We start from the raw sequence: 18,400 nt of genomic DNA, 5'->3' as shown, positions 1-18,400 counted from the left end.
AAATAGAAAGTGTGACAGAACATGCTGCGAGAACATTGAGTGCATGCAGCGGGACAGAGAGAATGTAGAGCGAGTTTATCAGCACAGTGTCTGCCATGCTACAAATTCTCCTTCTGTAACAAGCACAAACTTTTCTTATCCTTCAAAGTGAGAAAATGGGACCAAGTATTTCTACTGATTTTCACACTTTGAATGCCTGGTATAGTCGTGAACAGCTCACAACATGGCCTTTTGGTGGAGTTTCTCTGTGCAGAAATCCCTTCTTGCCCCCCAGTGGAAGTTCTCTGCTGCTGCCTGACATGCAAAAAAATTTGTGTAAACTTTAAACCTTTCTGCAGGCATTTTAGTAAACCTTTACAGTACTACTGAAAACTGAAATAATTACAGCCTTCTGAGTGATTATGTTATTACACTGCCTGACATTGCAACTGCATTTACGACTGGAATAACTGCGCAGCACTAATGTTATGTCACTAATATGCAGGCTAAAAGTGATCAAAACATTTTTTAACGTATCGTAGTTCTGCTAGTTCTAATACAGAGTATCTATTCTCTCTGACTCTCACCTCGTCTCCTCATCAGTCTGTTTTTCCTTCTCTCTCCACCCGTCTCCTCTTCCTCTCACAACTCACTCCCTTACACCCCTTTAGGCACTTTAGAAAAAGTGAGAGGAAAAAAAAAGGAGAGTTGCTAGGCAACCATTCTGCCTGTTGCTCTACCCATCACTTGATGGTTAGTTGAAGGTCATGGGACTGCGAGGTAAAAAGCGATTACTGCACCAATAAATGAGGTGCATGAGTGTGTGTGGCTGCACTCATGCCAGACGGCAATTATGACCAAAAATGTGAAAGGTTACACCTGATGGGTGTTGGGTCCGCTCTAGGCCCCTGAACATTGTCCCTTCTTAAGTCCTGTTCTCTATTTCACTCATTTCACACTCAGATTATTAGATTAAAGGTGACATATTCTAACCTTTCACTCTACTGTGGTCTTAATGTAATATCTGTGGCATGCTTTATTTAAAATATAACACACTCCAGAGGAGGTTTTTAGACCCCGTATAAACCTGCTCTCTACAAAATTTCTCTGAATGTTAGCTTTAAGGTGTGTCTTTTTAAGTGCTTCAAACCCCGCCCGTTTCTTCCATAGGGCGTGCACGACTACTTGAGTATGGCTGCTGCTTCCATGTTAACTCATTAGTGTGCCTTGAGAAGAAACATGGCTGCTGAAGGAATACAGTGGTGTGACATAGAAAGAGACGTGAAGCATTTCTCCTATCAAAACATACTAACTACATGAGCACATGTGTAACTTGTTATGCAGACTGATGGTGAATGATGCCAGCTGCCATATGAATGAAACAAGTTCGTATCAAGGGGGAATCCCTTAAAAAAAAGTGAAACAAATGTTGGCGGTGCAGTGCAGTTCCTTGATTGCCCACTAGAGGCTGTCTGTGGAAGCATCAGACGTCATTTACACGCCCATATTTAAGTCCAGCCTCCTTCACCACAACTCTTAAAGAGTTCAGCATTGAACTGATTCAAGTGTTTGAAAAGAATTCCACTTTATTTTGTGTTACTAAAATTTATAAGGCAAAAGGAAATTAACTTTTCATCCTGTCTGGATTGTTGAGTCTGGTGTCTCTCATCTTCCAGAGATTCTCTAAGGGGTTCAGGTCAGACCAGTTGGCTGGCCAATCAAACACAATAATACCATGGTCAGCCACTAAATTAGTGGCACCTTTTTTGTGTTATTAGATATTCTGAAAATCCAAAGATATGTGCAAAAATACTGACATTTTTAAAGATATGCCTTCCTTAAGAAAAGTGAGCACCTTATTCAACACATGATCCATCTATCCTCTCAGGAATAATATGCATCTGACCTTTGCATTCTTTATTTTTCTGCTTTTGTTCTGCTGATTTAGGAATTGACCTTTACTGTGAACAGCTCAGGCTACTGTATGTGAGTGCTGCACGGTTCTGCCTCTCTGTCTTCTTAAAATAGTGTTTTAGCCTACACTGAGACAGGCGATCACAACACACTTCTCCCTGCCTCCCTGTCTGACACAGGTGAACATCAGAGAGAAAGCAGGCAACACACTGAGGCAGCTTCTGAGGCCTGAGGATGGTTTGATGTCGACTTAAGTATTTCAAACACTCATCTCTTTCTGGCTGTCGTTTCTTGTTAACGCCGTATTGCAGTGGATGACGGTTTAATTTTAGCTGCCTCTGGACAAAAGAACATCTTCCCAACAGCAAACTCTGACAGAAATTCAGACAGTTTTAATTTGACACTATCAGAAAAGTGGAAAATGCAAACAGATGGGGTAAACATGTTTCAAAGTAATCCATTAGAGTAACAAGGTTACTTTTTAGTTGTTCTAAGAAATGAAAAGGGTTAGTTTTGGACTGAAATAATACATATTTGTCATTAAAGTAAAACATTACTGAGGTAAGGTGTTCATCTTTTTAGTCCTGATGTCAAAACATGAAAGAAATTCCAGAAGTATCAGCTTCAGTTTCTCTATGACTTCTGTGTAGGTAGCTGTGTACAGTAAACCTATAGTTGCATCAATGAGCATGTGTAGCTAAGTTTACTTGTGAGATGTCAGAGAGGACAGCGTGCATTTTGTGAAATATTACCATAATGCTGAATTTTTGGAAGCACATGTTGTGTTCATGTAAGCTGTGCAGTTTAAAGGGGAAAATGTATGCTGAAACAAGCCGTTCTCAGATTTTCCCCTCATGATGTCATGTGGGGAGTTAGCCGCACCCCCGGGTGCGGTTGGTTCACCCCGTTTGGAAGAAAGTCCCACCCTCCTCTCCTGATATTCCTCTCAGCTGCCAGCTGAGAGGGAGATCAGGAGAGCCACATCCATCATACCACATCCATTTCCTGAGAGGGGCAGAGTCAGACAGCTCAGTGACATTTAAAGCCACAGACACAGAAACAGAGCAGGGCTGAAACAGAAGGGTTTTGGAGAAATACAAAAAAACAATACTGGCGTGTTTTTTTCAGCACCAAACTTCACAGGCATGTTTTGGGGACCTCTGAGACCAATAAAAAACTTGTCTTAATTTACTCCTCTGCACAGTTCATGGACAGAGAGTGATTATATTATAGAGCAGTGAAGGTTATCATGTATGTTATTCTATAAGGCTGCACAGTTACACATTATAAGCTGTAAACTAGAAAGTAGTAGACATAAAGTTACACTACCTTGTTCTACTACCTCGACAGAGCAGAAAAAGGAAGCTAGCAATAGCTGCAACCAGAAATCTGAGAAAGCAGGTTGTGTAAAAACCCTCGAGTGACTGCAAAAGACCTCCAGCACAACTAGGTGGCAACAGGGTCTGAGATTTCAGTGAGTACAGTTAGGTGGTACTGAATGTAGACGGTTTCCATGGCAGAACTCCAAGACGCACACCACTACTGACCCAAAAGACCATGAAAAGTTTGCTTCAACCTGCTAAAAATCATCAAAATAAGCTGCAGAGGTTTGTGGATTCTTTTCTATGGAACGATTAAACAAAACTGGAACTTTTTGTCATGATGGATCAGAGGTATGTCTGGAGGAAGCAGAATGAAGCATATGCTGAAAAGAACACTGAGCTCACATTTAAGCATGCTGGTGGCTCAGTGATGCTCTAGGGCTGCTTTACATCCTCTGTCACTAAAAACCTGCAGCGTGTGGATTCAGTATCAGGAAGTCCTAGGAGGAAACGCCATCCTGTCTGTGAGGAAACTGAAGCCTGGGAGTCATTAGACTTTCCAACAGGACAATGATCCCAAGCATACACAAATTCCACTAAGGCTTGGTTGCAGGAGAAGTCCTGAAAGATGCTACAATGGCCATCGCAGTCACCTGACTAATCCCATAGAAAATCGGTTACAGCATCTAGACCCAAGAATATCACTAAACTGGAGACCATTGCACATGAGAAATGGGCTAAGATTCCTCAGGAACGCTGCCAGAAGCTGCTGTCTGGATATGCATTTTGTTTGCAGCAGATCATAGAAGCAAAAGCGTGCTCTACTAAGGACTAAAGATGCTTAATATGAAGGGGTTGAATCATTTTGAGAGTGGAGGAGTCATTAGAAGTTGCATTTTTAGTTGAATTTGGGGAAACCACATTAAGCATTTGTTGTGTTCTGCTACATACACAAACACTTAGGCGTATGTTGTCTGTTGGAAACTCTGTTTATCAGTATGTTTAGGACACATCCAGGAAACATCATCTGCAGAACATGATGTGCACAACATTGCATATTTTTGCAAAACTTTAGAAATAAATTCACTGTGTTTCATTATGCAACCATGTAGCACCCTTATGTTTCCTTCATAAAAGTCTGCAAATTTGAGTACATTACAGAATTTTCTTGTCCTGTGCAAATGCACCGCACTAAACACTGATACTTATAATAAAGGGACATACAACAGCTGTTGTGTGATGCAATGTGGGATCATTCTCTCTTTATGTGCTTCTGTGCAGTCAACAGAGGTGGAAAAAGTACAAGACTATAGTACTCAAGTAAAAGAACAAATACTCTGATTGAAACTTAATAAGTGATCCCAATCTGTGTCTGTTTAGAGGTAACAGAGGGGTCCGAAAGACAAGACGGGATCAGCAGCAGTGTGCATGTTCAACTGTGGAGCTTCAGCCATGCATTGCTCTGCAATACTGACAGAAGTGGATGCTAGCATTACACTGTTGTGGAATCTGAATGGCCTGAGGTGTAATAACAGTGACCAGTAGCTCCATGCCATCAGGACCATATCACTGATGTGTGCAACAACTCTCAAAAGGTTTTTTTTTCTCGATCATGTTAAAGTACTCTTATATGTTACTTTATGTGATGCAGTATTTGGTAACAAGTTAGCTCTTTAATGGAAGCAATCTTGTTAAAATATAAAGTACATTCCCCAACACTGATGGTCACACATCCTGAGAATCATACATGCAAAGATTCTGCAGAGCACTGTGCTGTGCAATCAATGACCTCACACATACAAACATCACACACACATTTGTCACTCAGTCGCATCACACAAACACACCCACACACTGAATTACAAATCCCTGCAACATATTGTAAATCTGTCACATGTGTGACAAACAGAGCATCTCTCTGACCCTGAACCCCATCTGTCATATGTGTGTGTCTGTTCTGGTGATTTGTGTTTGTGATATGAGTATTATGTGTGTGAGAGGGAGAGAGAGAGAGGGAGAGAGAGTGTCTGATTAAGTACCCAAGCTAGATCGTTTATCAAGAAATGAGGCACGGCAGCCCGGCAGAAATTACAGACTGAACAGTGATATGACAAAGTGTAATGGTGTGAATATACAGTCTGAAACTCAGTGTTTAGCTCATGGATATGCCTGCAAGAGAGAGAGAGGGAGAGAATATTGGGTCTGAGATGGAGAATCCTTCTGCTCCTATTAGGAACAGTTTTATTTACCAAGTGCAAAAACAAAGAGCTGGAGTCACGCAGATGACCTAAAGGCCCGGCCACGCTACATGTATGTGGGGAGCTAGGGTTCAAGTCCTGTGGCTCCTTTCCCACATGTCTGTCTCCCACAGTGATTTTACAAAATCCAGATATAGTGCCCAGCCAAACCTCAAAGTCTCCTTCTTAGGAAGATTAATGTTTTTCTCTACAAAGATTAGCATCTCAGTCTGTTTCATCCAGGGTGTGAGAAGCAGCCTCACCTCCAGCACAGGTAGTGCACACATACTATTTATTTAACATCCTCAGCTAAACAGCGCTCTTTGTACCAGGATGTAATAAAGTAACAATGCAGAACAGTGAATCAGACTCTGCATGTTCAAATCTTTTGCTAACAGCCTCTAATAAAGTCATCTTTTTAGGTTTTTAACTCCATAATCAGTGGCTGCCTCTATGAGTAAAAGATGTTTCAAGACTCTTACCGAAGGGATCACATCAGCAGCTGATGAATCTGATACACTGACTTCTCATGTCAGCTGTTCAAACTGAGAGAGAGATGTGATAACATTTTCAAGCTAACCGCTGTGCAGTTAAAGTTGCGCTGAGATCGCAGAGGCATTAATGCAAGAGGCTTTGCATCATGTTTAATGCACTATTCCACCATGCTCAGATGTCCCACTGCAGACCTTTTGGCTTTATTTCCTGACTGCGCCTGCACAACCTGCAGGTGTGAGTAGGTGACCGGAGGATGTTTAAAGTGTCCCTCTTTTTCAGCCAATTACAGCCAAATCCAAGCTGAAGTGCTGGCAGCGAACTGTGCTGATGGGAGGGTTTGTACAATGCAGCCAAAGCTTGCCAGATGGCTGTCTATCATTTCATACACTTAACATTTTTCTTTTTCCCAATTTAGACATACAATTGCATTGCCATCGTGGTATACCACATTGTTTTTAGATGGGTTGATGACAGTTAACGGGATGACCATCGGCCGATGCTGATGTTAGATGTAAACATCCCACAGGATGTCACTTCTGCCTCAAGGCGGGCCTTAGTTTTTTTTGCAACTAGGTTGTAAACGTGTAAACATGGACTTCTAACATTGGGAACACATTTGACTTTTGATGCTTCTGCAGAAGCAGGAACTGCAACTTTTAGCTTCATTTTTAACAAGAGTTAGCCGCAGCAGTACATGTAGGTGACCCTTTGATAAAGATTGACCCCCAGGTGGACCAAAATCCTCAGACAAGCACATTGAGACCAGGGGGTAGCCCTGCAGAAGTGATCAAATGACATGATTAGTCGGATATTAAATGTTTAGTTCTTGTGAATGAGAGAGAGAGGAGAGACGGAGAGAATACGTGCAAGATGGAGAACTGGGTCCTCCTGGTCCCATTAAGAATAGGTTTATTTACAAAGTGATCATGTTTGAAGTTCTTGTTTTCCATCAAATCCCCTTGTTGAACAGTTCTGCACATTTGTTGTTTACTTAAAAAGATGACCTGTGGCTTCCCTCCCAGGAAATGGAGATGAAACACTCCATACAAACGCACACAGTGAATGAGGACACATCCTGTCAAATAATCCAAATAAACTGGGGTAAAAGTAGAGTTTTTTGCACTCTGGAGACTATTATACATGATTAATCCTAAAGTCAGCACTAGTGTTGGCTTTGGTTTATTAATGACCACTGCACCACTGATCCTTGAGTCATCTCAGACGTTATTTACATATAGACTAAGTGTTTATTTATGGGCTCCAACTTTACGTTTAAGTGAAGTGCCAGGCAGCCCGGCCCTCCGTTTTGTTGCATCTTTCCTCTCTTCCTTGCCTCTCTCTCTGCTCCCATGGCACTGCCGTAGGAACTGATTAACTCTTCTTACTGCAGTTTGACACTTTCAACGACACTCCGGCACATAAACAAAGCTGCGTTCACGTATACCCACACCTATAACTTCTACACAGTTTGAGAGAGTGTTCAAAAACGCTCTCATTACTCCAAAACTTCAAAGCAAACAACTCGTTGCCAGCAGAGCTCAAATTGACTCATTATTGACCCCACGCTTTTCGCCTATTTTCCAAAACTACACACAAACAGGCACACGCACGACTTAGAGAAGCCTATTTTCAAACTGCAGAATTTTCAAGAACTCACTTCACTTCTCTCCTCTATTCTCCTTTCTGGCTGCTCTCTCTTTCTTTCCCTTGCAAACATTCTGCAGAGACACCCAGCTCAACTTTTCGTCTAAATTGTATGCTAATCCATGTTTGGATTGGAGGCTAACAGGATTTTTTGCTGCACCTAACACCCATGACCTAATACGTAAAGCAGGGATACCAGCAGTGAAGTCATTTCTTTGCAGCTCTGGACTTGGGCGATAAAGTCAAGTGTGGATTTGCTAATGCATCAATTTGCACAGTTTTAAAATTAGGCTGGTTTTTCACTAACCAGGCTGTGTTCAGTCGTACAATTTAAGAAGTAAATAGGTATGACAGCCATCATCCTTCAGACAGTACTCAGAGCCTCAGACCACTTTTTTCATCTGGAAACCTATGTATGTGGGTATGTACTACCCACATGGGTACTACATATACAGTACATAGGTTTGAGTACCAAGTGAGTAACAGACCCAGAGCGTTTAGGCTGAGGTAAAGCTGCCCTGGAATTCTAAAACTGTCATGGACAGAGCTGGGAGTGGAGAGGGACAAGATGCAATAATAAAAGGCTCCAACATCATCCTGTCTATGTTGTTTATCTGGATTTGATTAAAGATGGACAGCAGTCACATGATCCTGTCGCCAGATGGTCGGCAGGAAGTGAAGAACAGGAATGGATGGGAACAGAGGAAAGTTAGAACATTAAAGCAGTAAATAAACCTGTAAGCTGTGATTATCTTCAGAAAATGTCTGTATACATTGAGAGCCCTCCACACTCTATACTAAATAGTGATCTTTCCCACAGTTTAATTGGTTTACCTGGTGTGGAGGCAATCAATATCACAAATTGCTCAGTCCTGCAGACTAGAGGGTTGCACCGGGAGTGGGATCCTATGGGTCCCATGGGACAAAAGGCAAATCTTGCAGGGAGTGGTGAGCAAAAAAAATGCTGCAGTCCCAGAAATATAGTCATACACCCAACGATGATCAGATGACAGGCAGCTGATCCTAATTATCGCCTCCCAGCTCCCACAGCCAATCACAGCTCTTTCTCTTAGCAGAGCGGTGTATTTATGTATGATGTACTTCTTAATAACCCCTGCTTGCATTAATGTTGCTGCACCATGCTGCTGCTGCTGCTGCTGGCAAAGCTTAACCTCCTCTGCCCCAGCCTCCTCCTTTATAGCCTTAAGCTTGTTGCACCCTCATATTCAGATTTATTGTACTATGGATTCATTGCTTTTGGAATAATTTTATTGTCTTCAATATGCATTTGTTTTTAAATGTATCCATCCCTATTTATATCCATGAGCTCTGTGGAAAGTCAAAGCATGCTGCTGACAGACTTGTCAGCAGCATGTCAGAGGATTGAACATTGTCTTGTCAGAGGATTTTTAATACATACAAGGATTTATTTTTGACAAATAGTTAGTTAAACAAATTTACTAACATTTAGATTTTAGCAGTGTGGTGCTTTGAAAACAGAATGTTCACCTCGTTTTTTGCCGCCATATTTAATTAAAAACAAACTAAACTTAAAGAGGGGGTGCTCTTTTACCGTTCAACTCTGTGATGATTTTTTACATTAATATTTATGGTCTTGGCTTGTCTCTGTCACAACCCCCACTAGTCTTGGTCTCGTCTTTGTGCGTTCTGGTCTTGGATAGTGTGGTCTTGACTACAAAACTATGTCATAGCCCCCTTAACCCACATGCACCAACCCGGCCAGCAACAACAATGGTGGATTACAGGATTGTGTTTGTACAGCAGAAGCTACTGAGCTTATTACGGCTCTGACAGCAAAATCCACCGTGAGCAACAGATGGCCATGGAGAACACCACATGTTCTTAGATCCAGTGCAAACAGAAGGGCAGTCAGGAGAAAGTGTTGGGTATGAAAAAAGTTTGGGGGTCGCTTGCTCCAAAATCTTTTTCTCTATTTTTGGTGCATTCTGTGGCAGTGTTACAGCGCCAGCTACATGCCTAGCATATAAACTACAGTGCCTAATGCTTATACAGAAATGTCTTGAAATGATGTTGTGTTTACAGAAAACTTTTTAAAAATGAAAAAGAAACAGAGCGTTTTTGTCTGTGTCAAAAAGTATTGGGTAAGTAATTTAAAGATTCTGTCCAGAGGTTTCCTGGAGAACAGGACTGTGGTCATTGAAAGGCCTTGATGAAAAACAGCTAAATTAGCCAAGATGAACATCTGAAGATGATATCTTGTTTGAGCTTATAGATGATGGATGAGGGCTTTCTGACTGTTAGAGTGAAAATCTTGTCTTTCAGTGACTTTTCCTTCTTTCCATTGAATTACTGTTTATATCACGCTGGATCAAATGAGACAGATGCAAAACTCATTTTGTTGTTCCATCAATCTTAAGGAAGTGTTTTCCGTCTCTGATGCCTTCCTTCATTAAATCAAAGTCTGAAAGCCTTTTTGGGTAAAAGTTAAACAAATAAACGAATGATCCTAAAAATAAGATGGCCATTTTCAGGTCGAGCTGCTGTGGAAAGCCGATGTCCTTCATGTCTGGATCACTGGAGTGTTATTATGCCATCCAGTCGAGTGTAATGCTATCCAGTGGCAATGATTAGAGAAGTGTGAAGCAGATGAGGCTCCAAGGGGCCACATGGGGATACTGTTCAGTGTAATACTGGGGATGAGAGGATGACGAATGAAGAGAGGGACACAGTCGTCAGGATGAGGCGAGCTCTCTCTGATGCCACAGGGCAGCCTGTCCTGGAGTGACTGCGGAAACTCTCAGAAAGTCTCAAACTCGGACATGAGCCCACTCCAAAATCATTATCATGAGAGGAAGTCGCAGCGTTCTAACCAATTCTGAGTTTTTGTTTTCATCTCAAAGCATTCTGTAACAATATGAAATTCAGAAGACATTTCTTTATTTATGTTTGGGCGCTGCAAACAAGGACAGATAGCTTTTGTTTTTCTGCAGATTCTGAAGTTTGACGACTGCTTTGAGAAGTTAAGTTCATATCCTTGAAACCTACAAGTGACATTCTAAAGTTTGTCTTCTTAAGACTTGACTGTTGTGGTCTTCATCTTTTTCAACAAGATTTTATTAAGAAGGCTGAATATTTACATACAAAGGAATAAAGGTTTTTAAAACAAAACTAAGGGGGCACGTCAGCTTGCAGAACAATGTAAAACTCCTATAGCTAAAGCAAATATTCAACTAAAAGGGATCATTAAAAGCAACAGAAGAACGGTTGCCTGCTGTCCTTGCATTAGTAGATTATATTTGTGTATATATAAATGTCTACGTAAGCATGCAGTTCAAATAAAGCACAGGCTTTATTCTTCCTTTTCTCTCCACAGAGATGAGAAAACGCTCATTCAAAGCCAAGGACACCTTTCTGGAATGTGTTACTTAATACGTCCAAACATAGCAGAAACTTTCACTTCCAAAGTTTTTGTGCTGAATGGTAGATAACCTTGATCACAAAAACTCACTCAACAACACTCATTATTGACAAGTTAAAGGAACAGAACATCTGTCAGTACTTTTAATCAAGCTGCATGTCAGCGTCATGAAAGGAGAGAGCTGGAGGAGGTGAGAGAGGGTTTTGTCAGCGTCAGTGTGCTGTGAGATGAAAGAACACAAACCAACCATCATTTCTCCTCACCTTAAACCCTTTTCTGGTTTTCTGCCTGTTTGCTCCGTTCTTCAGGAGTTTCAGTCTGACTGTGGAGAAGCTACTGAGTCCTGTTAGCAGCATTAGCATCTTTCAAACAGTATGTCGACAGCATGAATTTCTCTGGGTGAAATACATGACAGGAAGTGAATGGTGATAGGCTGCAAGGACCTGGGGGCCTAATGCAAGGTTTCATATTGGGCTAGGGTTGCTAACTTTTTCAGCACCAAATAAGGGACAGGATATTTAAATGTGGGCTCAGTGCCACAGCGGGATGATGTATGACTGTTAAGTAATAGCAAGAAATGTGTTTTTGATCTGTAGCTTCATGAAAAATCAAAATATGTAATTTATAACAAACCTCTATTCTGCCTAAAAAAGTCTCAACACTGAAAAATATAACAGAGCTCAGTCTGAAAATGAAGTTAGATATTTTTTTTTATTATAGAAAATGAATAGTTGAAGTAATTTTCGGGGAATATCTAGAGAAATAACTTTGAAATTTTCAGGAATTTTCTTCAAGTTTTGGAGGATATTTTGGTATATTTTTGGCAGTATGATTTGATATTTTTGAGGAAATTATTTGTAGATTTTTAAGAATTTCTTTGGAAATTTGGGTGAAAATCTGTCCATCCTAAATTTACACACAACTTCTGGGGAATTTGTTCATTATTTTCCATTAGTTCAATAGACACTTTGTGCATTTTTTTGGAATTTGATTAGAAATTTTGCCTGTAATTTGGTTTTATTTTGGAAATGTTCCATTAGTTTCATGGAATTTGGGCTTTTTTTGGAATTTGATTAAAACTTTTGGGTGTAATTTGCTTTTAACTTTTTTAGACATACATGGATTTTTTAGGGAATTTGTTTGGATGTTTGACAAAGAATTATTTTGGAAATTTTTCATTAGTTTCATGGAATTTAGGGGTGGGACTTACAGTATTTGTGCATTTTTTTATTTGATAAAATTTTGGCTGTAATTTCCTTTTATATTTTTCAGAAATTTATATGGAATTTTTAGGGAATTTGTTTGAATGCTTGAGGAATGTTTTTGGGGACTTTTTTAAAGAATTTTTTTTGTTATGACTTTAGAATTATTAGGGAATTTAGGGGCTTTTAATGTCTTGGGAATCTAAATTTGTAAAATGACACCCAAAATGTATTTAAAATTCAAAATAATAATATCTGTTTTACTGTTTTACAGTAAGATAAGCTTTACATATGCAAACCCATTTTTTTATGAAAACTACCTCCTGTTCAAAACAAGACTCTGGTTTGATATTTATCATCTGAGTTGGAGAGACCTATGGAGTTTGGAAGATAGGCAGATCAAATCCCTGCTAGGGTCTACCTATGACGTCCTACCATCACTTCAGAACCTAAAGTAATGGGTTGACGGGGACCCATTGTGTCCTTTGAAGCACAATTTGACAGGATGTAAGATCAGTCTGTCACAGGGTAGATATACATGGAGGCATGACAGTTTTGAAAAGTCTCGCAGCAGAAATTGAAAACAGAAGGCGACAAGGAAATGCAGGATGTAATCAGGGAATGAGGACGGTTCAGTTTGTCAGAGAGGGAGAGAAGGTTAAAGGAGGTAGCTTTTTAGGTAGGCACCAGTCAGGCCAGTTAAAGGATGCTAAGGACTGGGAGATGCAGGTAGATTTAGGAGGGAAACTTGTGCCACAGGAGATAGTTTGCACCAATCTTAGGCCTGACACAGTGCTGTGGTCTTGCCAGTCAGCGTGTAGTTAATTTTATAGAGCTGACAGCTCTGTGGGAGGATTCTGTGGAGGAAGCCAATGAAAGGAAGAAGCTGAGATACTTAGATTTAGGAGCAGAAGCTAAACAGCGAGGATGGAAAGTTAGGACTCTTCCAGTAGAAGTGGGATGTAGAGGATTTGTAGCAAGGTCAGCTGTTTCATTACTTAGAGAGCTGGGGGTGCAGGGACAGAATTTGCAAAAGACAGTTAAGGAGATCTCAGGTGAAGCAGCTCAGGCCAGTCAGTGGATCTGGATGAGGAGGAGTAATGCCAGCTGGGGCAAAAATGAAGGTTGACAAAACCCCTTAACTTCTCTGTCCGTTAGTTTCATTTAAACCTCTCTCTACTCTGTCGCACCACGCCAGGCCAGGCCGGGGGTGTATGTTTACCCACGACATGGTACCACACCCTTAGCTCTGCCTCCCCCACCCTATTGCGAAGCTTGCTCTCTCTCTCACTCTCCCTAATCTGTCTCATTTTCCCCTCTTTTTTACTCTTAGTTATTGATAATAATTGTTGCACTGTAATCATGAGTGGTGTTAGGGAAGGTAGTATCGGCATTGTCACTACCTGGAGCTTGCATGTACGGAGCCTGGGTCTCTTGAAGGTGGCATGCTGCTGAGGCTGTGTGGGCCATGTGGTTAGATAGGTAAGATGATGTCTCAATGTTGGCGTGGAGGCAGATAGTAATGGATTAGGGATTTCTTCACTGAGAGCTGATCCTCTTTTTTAGGGCACAAGTATCTTGTGTTTCATTTAAAAAAAGGTCCTACTGATCCGAAATGAGTGGGACAAAGTAAAAATGAGTTTAAAATAAAAGTTCAGGTCTCAGGGGGTGAAGGAGCAGAGGTGGACATACGTGACATCACTGTGGCTGCAGCTACAGCATTTTCTATTCTCTGGGTCTGTTTTAACCAAATAATCAATCCGGTGAGTGGGAAGTGACGTTTGACCACTCTCATCTGTATTATGGGCTAGACAATCATCAGAATATTGTGAGCTGGTGTCTGAGAGAGAAGTGTTTGTGTGAGTCTACAGAATAACAGGAAGTCATCGATCCTTCTTCATCTGTAAATACTGGTCCTCAGCTGTGTTGGTGCCCAGAAGAAGCCCATTTTTCTTTAGTTTGGAGGAAGCTACTGCTGACCTTAAGGTGAAGAAAACACAGAGGAACAGAAGAAGAGGATGTACACAGCACAGGACTAAACTTAAAGTATTAACCTGCAGCTGCTCCCCCATTTACCCCGATGTCTTTGTCACAACTTCTTATCTCACTCTGCCACTATGTTTTTAGGAGCTTAAATAATTCCTAACCCCTTTCCATTAGATCACCATATGCTTTTCCATAACACTAGAGAAAATCTCTAAGGAAACTCACATGGAGATCATGTCATGTTCTTAAACTGCTGAACTGTTCTCTCCTATGTTCTTAAGTTGATGAATGCCAGGTGCTCTTAAGTTGGAAGCACAAGCACGTCTCTCCTAATTAGCATAGAAAAACGCCCCTTTTGTGCCCACATAAGGGTATGAGACTGTAGGGCAGTGTGCAATGACAGAAGACAGACAGAAGAAGAAAGCTAAATGTCAGTAATGTTCATATGAAATCACACCTGATTGCAATACTTTGAAATACTTCCGTAGTTCTAAAGTGGATGTAGTGCTGCTCCAAATTACAAAGAAAGGTTTGAATTCTATTTTTAGCACCCGTGGTGGGTACCAAATACTCAACAAAGACTGACTGGATGATATCACTGGTTCAAACGGGCTTTCCTCAGAAATTACATGCATAACGCTGTAATGAGAATAATGTACAGTGCGTCAAATAAAGTCACAGGTTTCATTGTTATTGTCCTCTAGGTGTATTTTGTGATCATCGGATCAATCCCATAAGCTCCTTGCAAGAGAATTAATTGCAGGGTGAATCAACTGCACTTTTGCAGCCAACTCAGACTGGAGGGATTCACATGGCGTCTGAGACAACAGCAAATCCATACTCAGATTAGTCCTGACCAGAAAACACGATACAATTAATCCAGCAAGGTTTCAGAGAGTCTTCAGGAATCTGAGGGTCATATCTGTTTGGCGTCTTAGTATCTGGAAGAGAAAACACCAGCCTAATGTAAATAACTCTGTCTGAATGCTTTATGAGTAACTAAACCGGAGACGGACTTGAAAACAGAAAGCTGGGTGTTTGTTCCTCTATTCTCTCCATACTCTAATATAATATGATTTTATTAAGACTTCTTATGAATTAAATGCTGACAATTGGTTGAGGTTTCCTTATGATTAAAAAGGAAAATTATAACGATGGAAAATGAAAATGTTATGATGGAATTTTTATGATCTTATCTGCTGATAGAAAGACAGCAGGAACATCTAATGTAAAGTCTTTGGTTTAAGCCAATATGTCACAGATAGTAACTTTTTTAAATTTCTGGGAGTTTTGACCCATTTTGCCAATTTTTGCAAATTATTTACCATTTTATAACAGTTCTTTTCACCACTTTTGACCCATATTGCTTATTTTTGGTCATATCTGCTACTTCTTTATGACACTTTTGACCAAATTTGCCACTACTTGCACATTTTTGCCAATTATTTGCCATGTTTTAACTGTTCTTTTTGCCTCTGTTCCAATCCAATCCACTTTATTTATATAGCACATTTTACAAAACATTACATTTGCCAAAGTGCTGCACAGTGACTAAAACAAGTTGACGAACATAGTCTTGTTGTGCCACCTTTATTGCCTCTATTGACCCATTCTGCAGTTTTTTTTTCCAGTTCTTTCCAATTATTTGCCATTTTTAATAATTATTTTGGTGAAATTTTGCAGTATATACCCATTTCCACCTTTTTGCCTCTCCTACTTGCCAATTTGGTACATTTGCAGCTTTCATAAACTTTGCCCATTTTCACCACATTTTTTGCCTCTTTTCACAACTGTTTAATTATTCTCTATCAAACTGTCTCACTGTATGCTGAGGTTTTTGCACATTATTACTAAGATTTGATATCTAATATGACTTCTGAATGGTTAAGTTCAGTGTGCCCATCCACACTGTTAACATTACCTATAAAAGGTAACTGTATTTTAAGAAAAGGGGTTTACATGTAAAAAAAAAAAGGATATACTGTACTGCTGCATTAATAAATAAAATGCATTGTATGTTGCTTTGGAGTGAATACTTTTCAGGTTAAAAATAAAACATTATCACAGCTTAGCTTTACAATGAACCACAAATTTTTCCCTGACCCCCATGGGCCCCCCAGTCTAGCTGGGCCCCAGAAAGCTCTCCCTTTTATCTTTATGGGCAGGCTTGGTGAGAAGACATGGGGTGATAAAAAAGATATTAGAGATTTTTCACCAGACAAACATTTTATGAAAAACAACTCCAGATCTTTCACAGTTTTAAACTAACGATTTAAAGACGTTTGTACATCCGTTCCTTCATGCTGCCTCATACCTTCAGTCCCTTATCAGTAAAGACATGAAGTAGGAGTGGGAGGAAGAAAGTTCAAACATAGATGCATTGAAAACCAGTTTTTCCAGCGTGTCCTACCTTCTTGTAGAGGGAGCGCAGGTCTCTGTACTGCCACATACTGCTGAGGACCTGAGAGGCTGCCTTCACCACCTTTGCTGAGTGTCTGGAGAGAGATAAAGAAATGGTTAATTCCCCTGCACCCTAGGAATTTGGGTGATGATTCTATGCTAGTCTGTCCTTTGTCTTAACCAGATGTTGGCAGGCCAGTGGCTCTCACATCTTCAACAGTTAACCTGCCCTTCTAACAGGGGCATGGCTGGAGGGAAGTTAAAAGGGATTTTACATTTGTCAATAAAAATAAGCAAAATCAGCCCAAAACTGCCTTTAACCTTGGGTTTATCAATGTAGTTTAATCACTGTGTATGTGTTTTAGATGTCTGTGTAGGTTCTCACTCATCCAGGTCACGGCTCTCCAAATCTTCAGCACAGGGGCAAGTGGAAGTGACTGAAGTTCTTGAGACGATTTGCCTCTTCTTCAAAAGGCGAGACAGAGCGAGGAAACAAAGCCTCTGTTGACCATTCACATACTAATGATCTGGGGGATCACCTGAGAGTGGTTAGCAGAGCCGTTGACCTACTTTCACCTGAGGCCGTGTCCTCCTGAGCCTCTTCAGGTTTGCCATGGCATTATGATGCCAGGTCATGTGATCCAGTGTTGGAGCGCTGTTTGGACTACTGTCGAAAGGAATCCAAGGCTGTATTATATGCAGGGTATGAGAAATGTCTAAAGCAGTTTTTGTTTTTCAACTTTTCAGCCTGCAACCCCCAAAATCAAGGTGCCAGAGACCACAGACCCCCACTGGACCTGAGGGTGGTTGAAGCGTAGTTGACACAGTCATTAGACATGAGAAGATTTACATTTTAAGGATTTTTAAGCATTATTTTGCATAGAGCATAAATCTCACCAAATGACCATTCTTTTATTTTACATTTCACTAATTTCATGCATATATTTTTATAAAATTTGATAAAACATACCCTTTGGAATCATTTGAAAATATTCTTTATTTTTTGGAATGCATCCGACAACCCCTTCCCCCAGGTTGAGAACCACTGGTCTACAGTACCATTCCCATGGGAATAGTATTACCTGGGGACCTCTGATAATTTTTAATAATCATGCAGGACGTCTGTGTCTTTAACCTCTCGTGAATCAACTGCTTTAACTGTTTTCTGCCACCTGAGTGCACATACAACATGACTCAATGGTGATGTTGCTCCAGATTAGTCTATTGGATTTGTCTTCATCTTGGTAAAAACTGTGACTTCTACAGCATTCTGTAAGTCCTGTCCTGCAATCTAAGCCCCTCAGCCCCATCCAGCACTGTAACTGTATAATGTTTAGGAGGAGCTGTAAAGGGAATCTGTAGAAATATAATTTCCCTGTTGTTTAACTAACAGCTTTGTTCTATAGGAGTACTGGGTAAGGCGTTTTCCTAATCTGAAAGTATGAAATTTTGTCAATGTTGCATTGGCAGAGCTGTTAGAGAGTATTTCCCCTCAGTGTACCTATCCTGAGAAAATGAAGATGTGTGGGCTATTAGCAGCTAACTACGCTCTCTTACAAAGGTTTCTCTCAGTGCCTCATCTCTCTGCGTAATGATGCCCTTGAGTGCAGTTTCACAAATAGACTGATTCTCTCTCCCTGACAATGAATGAACATTTGACCTCTGCCAGATAACACTCTGGTGTCATGGAAACCCCTGACCTGCTGGTTTCCATATCAACCAGGCAGAGCACCCCGCTCGTCTTCCACAGTGACAGTATATTCCTTCTGCATCTTCCCTGCTCTCTGGCTGTCTGTTTTGGATGAAAGATCACGGTTATGA

At 40.7% G+C, this 18,400-nt stretch overlaps 1 protein-coding gene across 1 annotated transcript in view; it reads right to left on the bottom strand.

Moving 5' to 3' along the window:
• The window catches only part of ctnnd2a (catenin (cadherin-associated protein), delta 2a), a 395,533-nt gene that overhangs the window by 21,696 nt on the left and 355,437 nt on the right, over nucleotides 1-18,400 (bottom strand). The window contains exons 21-22 of the mRNA XM_041814718.1: nucleotides 16,590-16,674; nucleotides 14,167-14,173 (exon numbers count right to left, since the gene is read on the bottom strand). Of these exons, the coding sequence (XP_041670652.1) occupies nucleotides 14,167-14,173; nucleotides 16,590-16,674 (92 nt within the window). The remainder of the gene's footprint in view (nucleotides 1-14,166; nucleotides 14,174-16,589; nucleotides 16,675-18,400) is intronic.

Source organism: Cheilinus undulatus, linkage group 19 (genome assembly GCF_018320785.1).
Source record: "Cheilinus undulatus linkage group 19, ASM1832078v1, whole genome shotgun sequence".
NCBI classification, from domain to species: domain Eukaryota; kingdom Metazoa; phylum Chordata; class Actinopteri; order Labriformes; family Labridae; genus Cheilinus; species Cheilinus undulatus.
The sequence above is the reverse complement of the archived record's forward strand: the minus strand, read 5'-3'. Positions and strand labels throughout refer to the sequence as shown.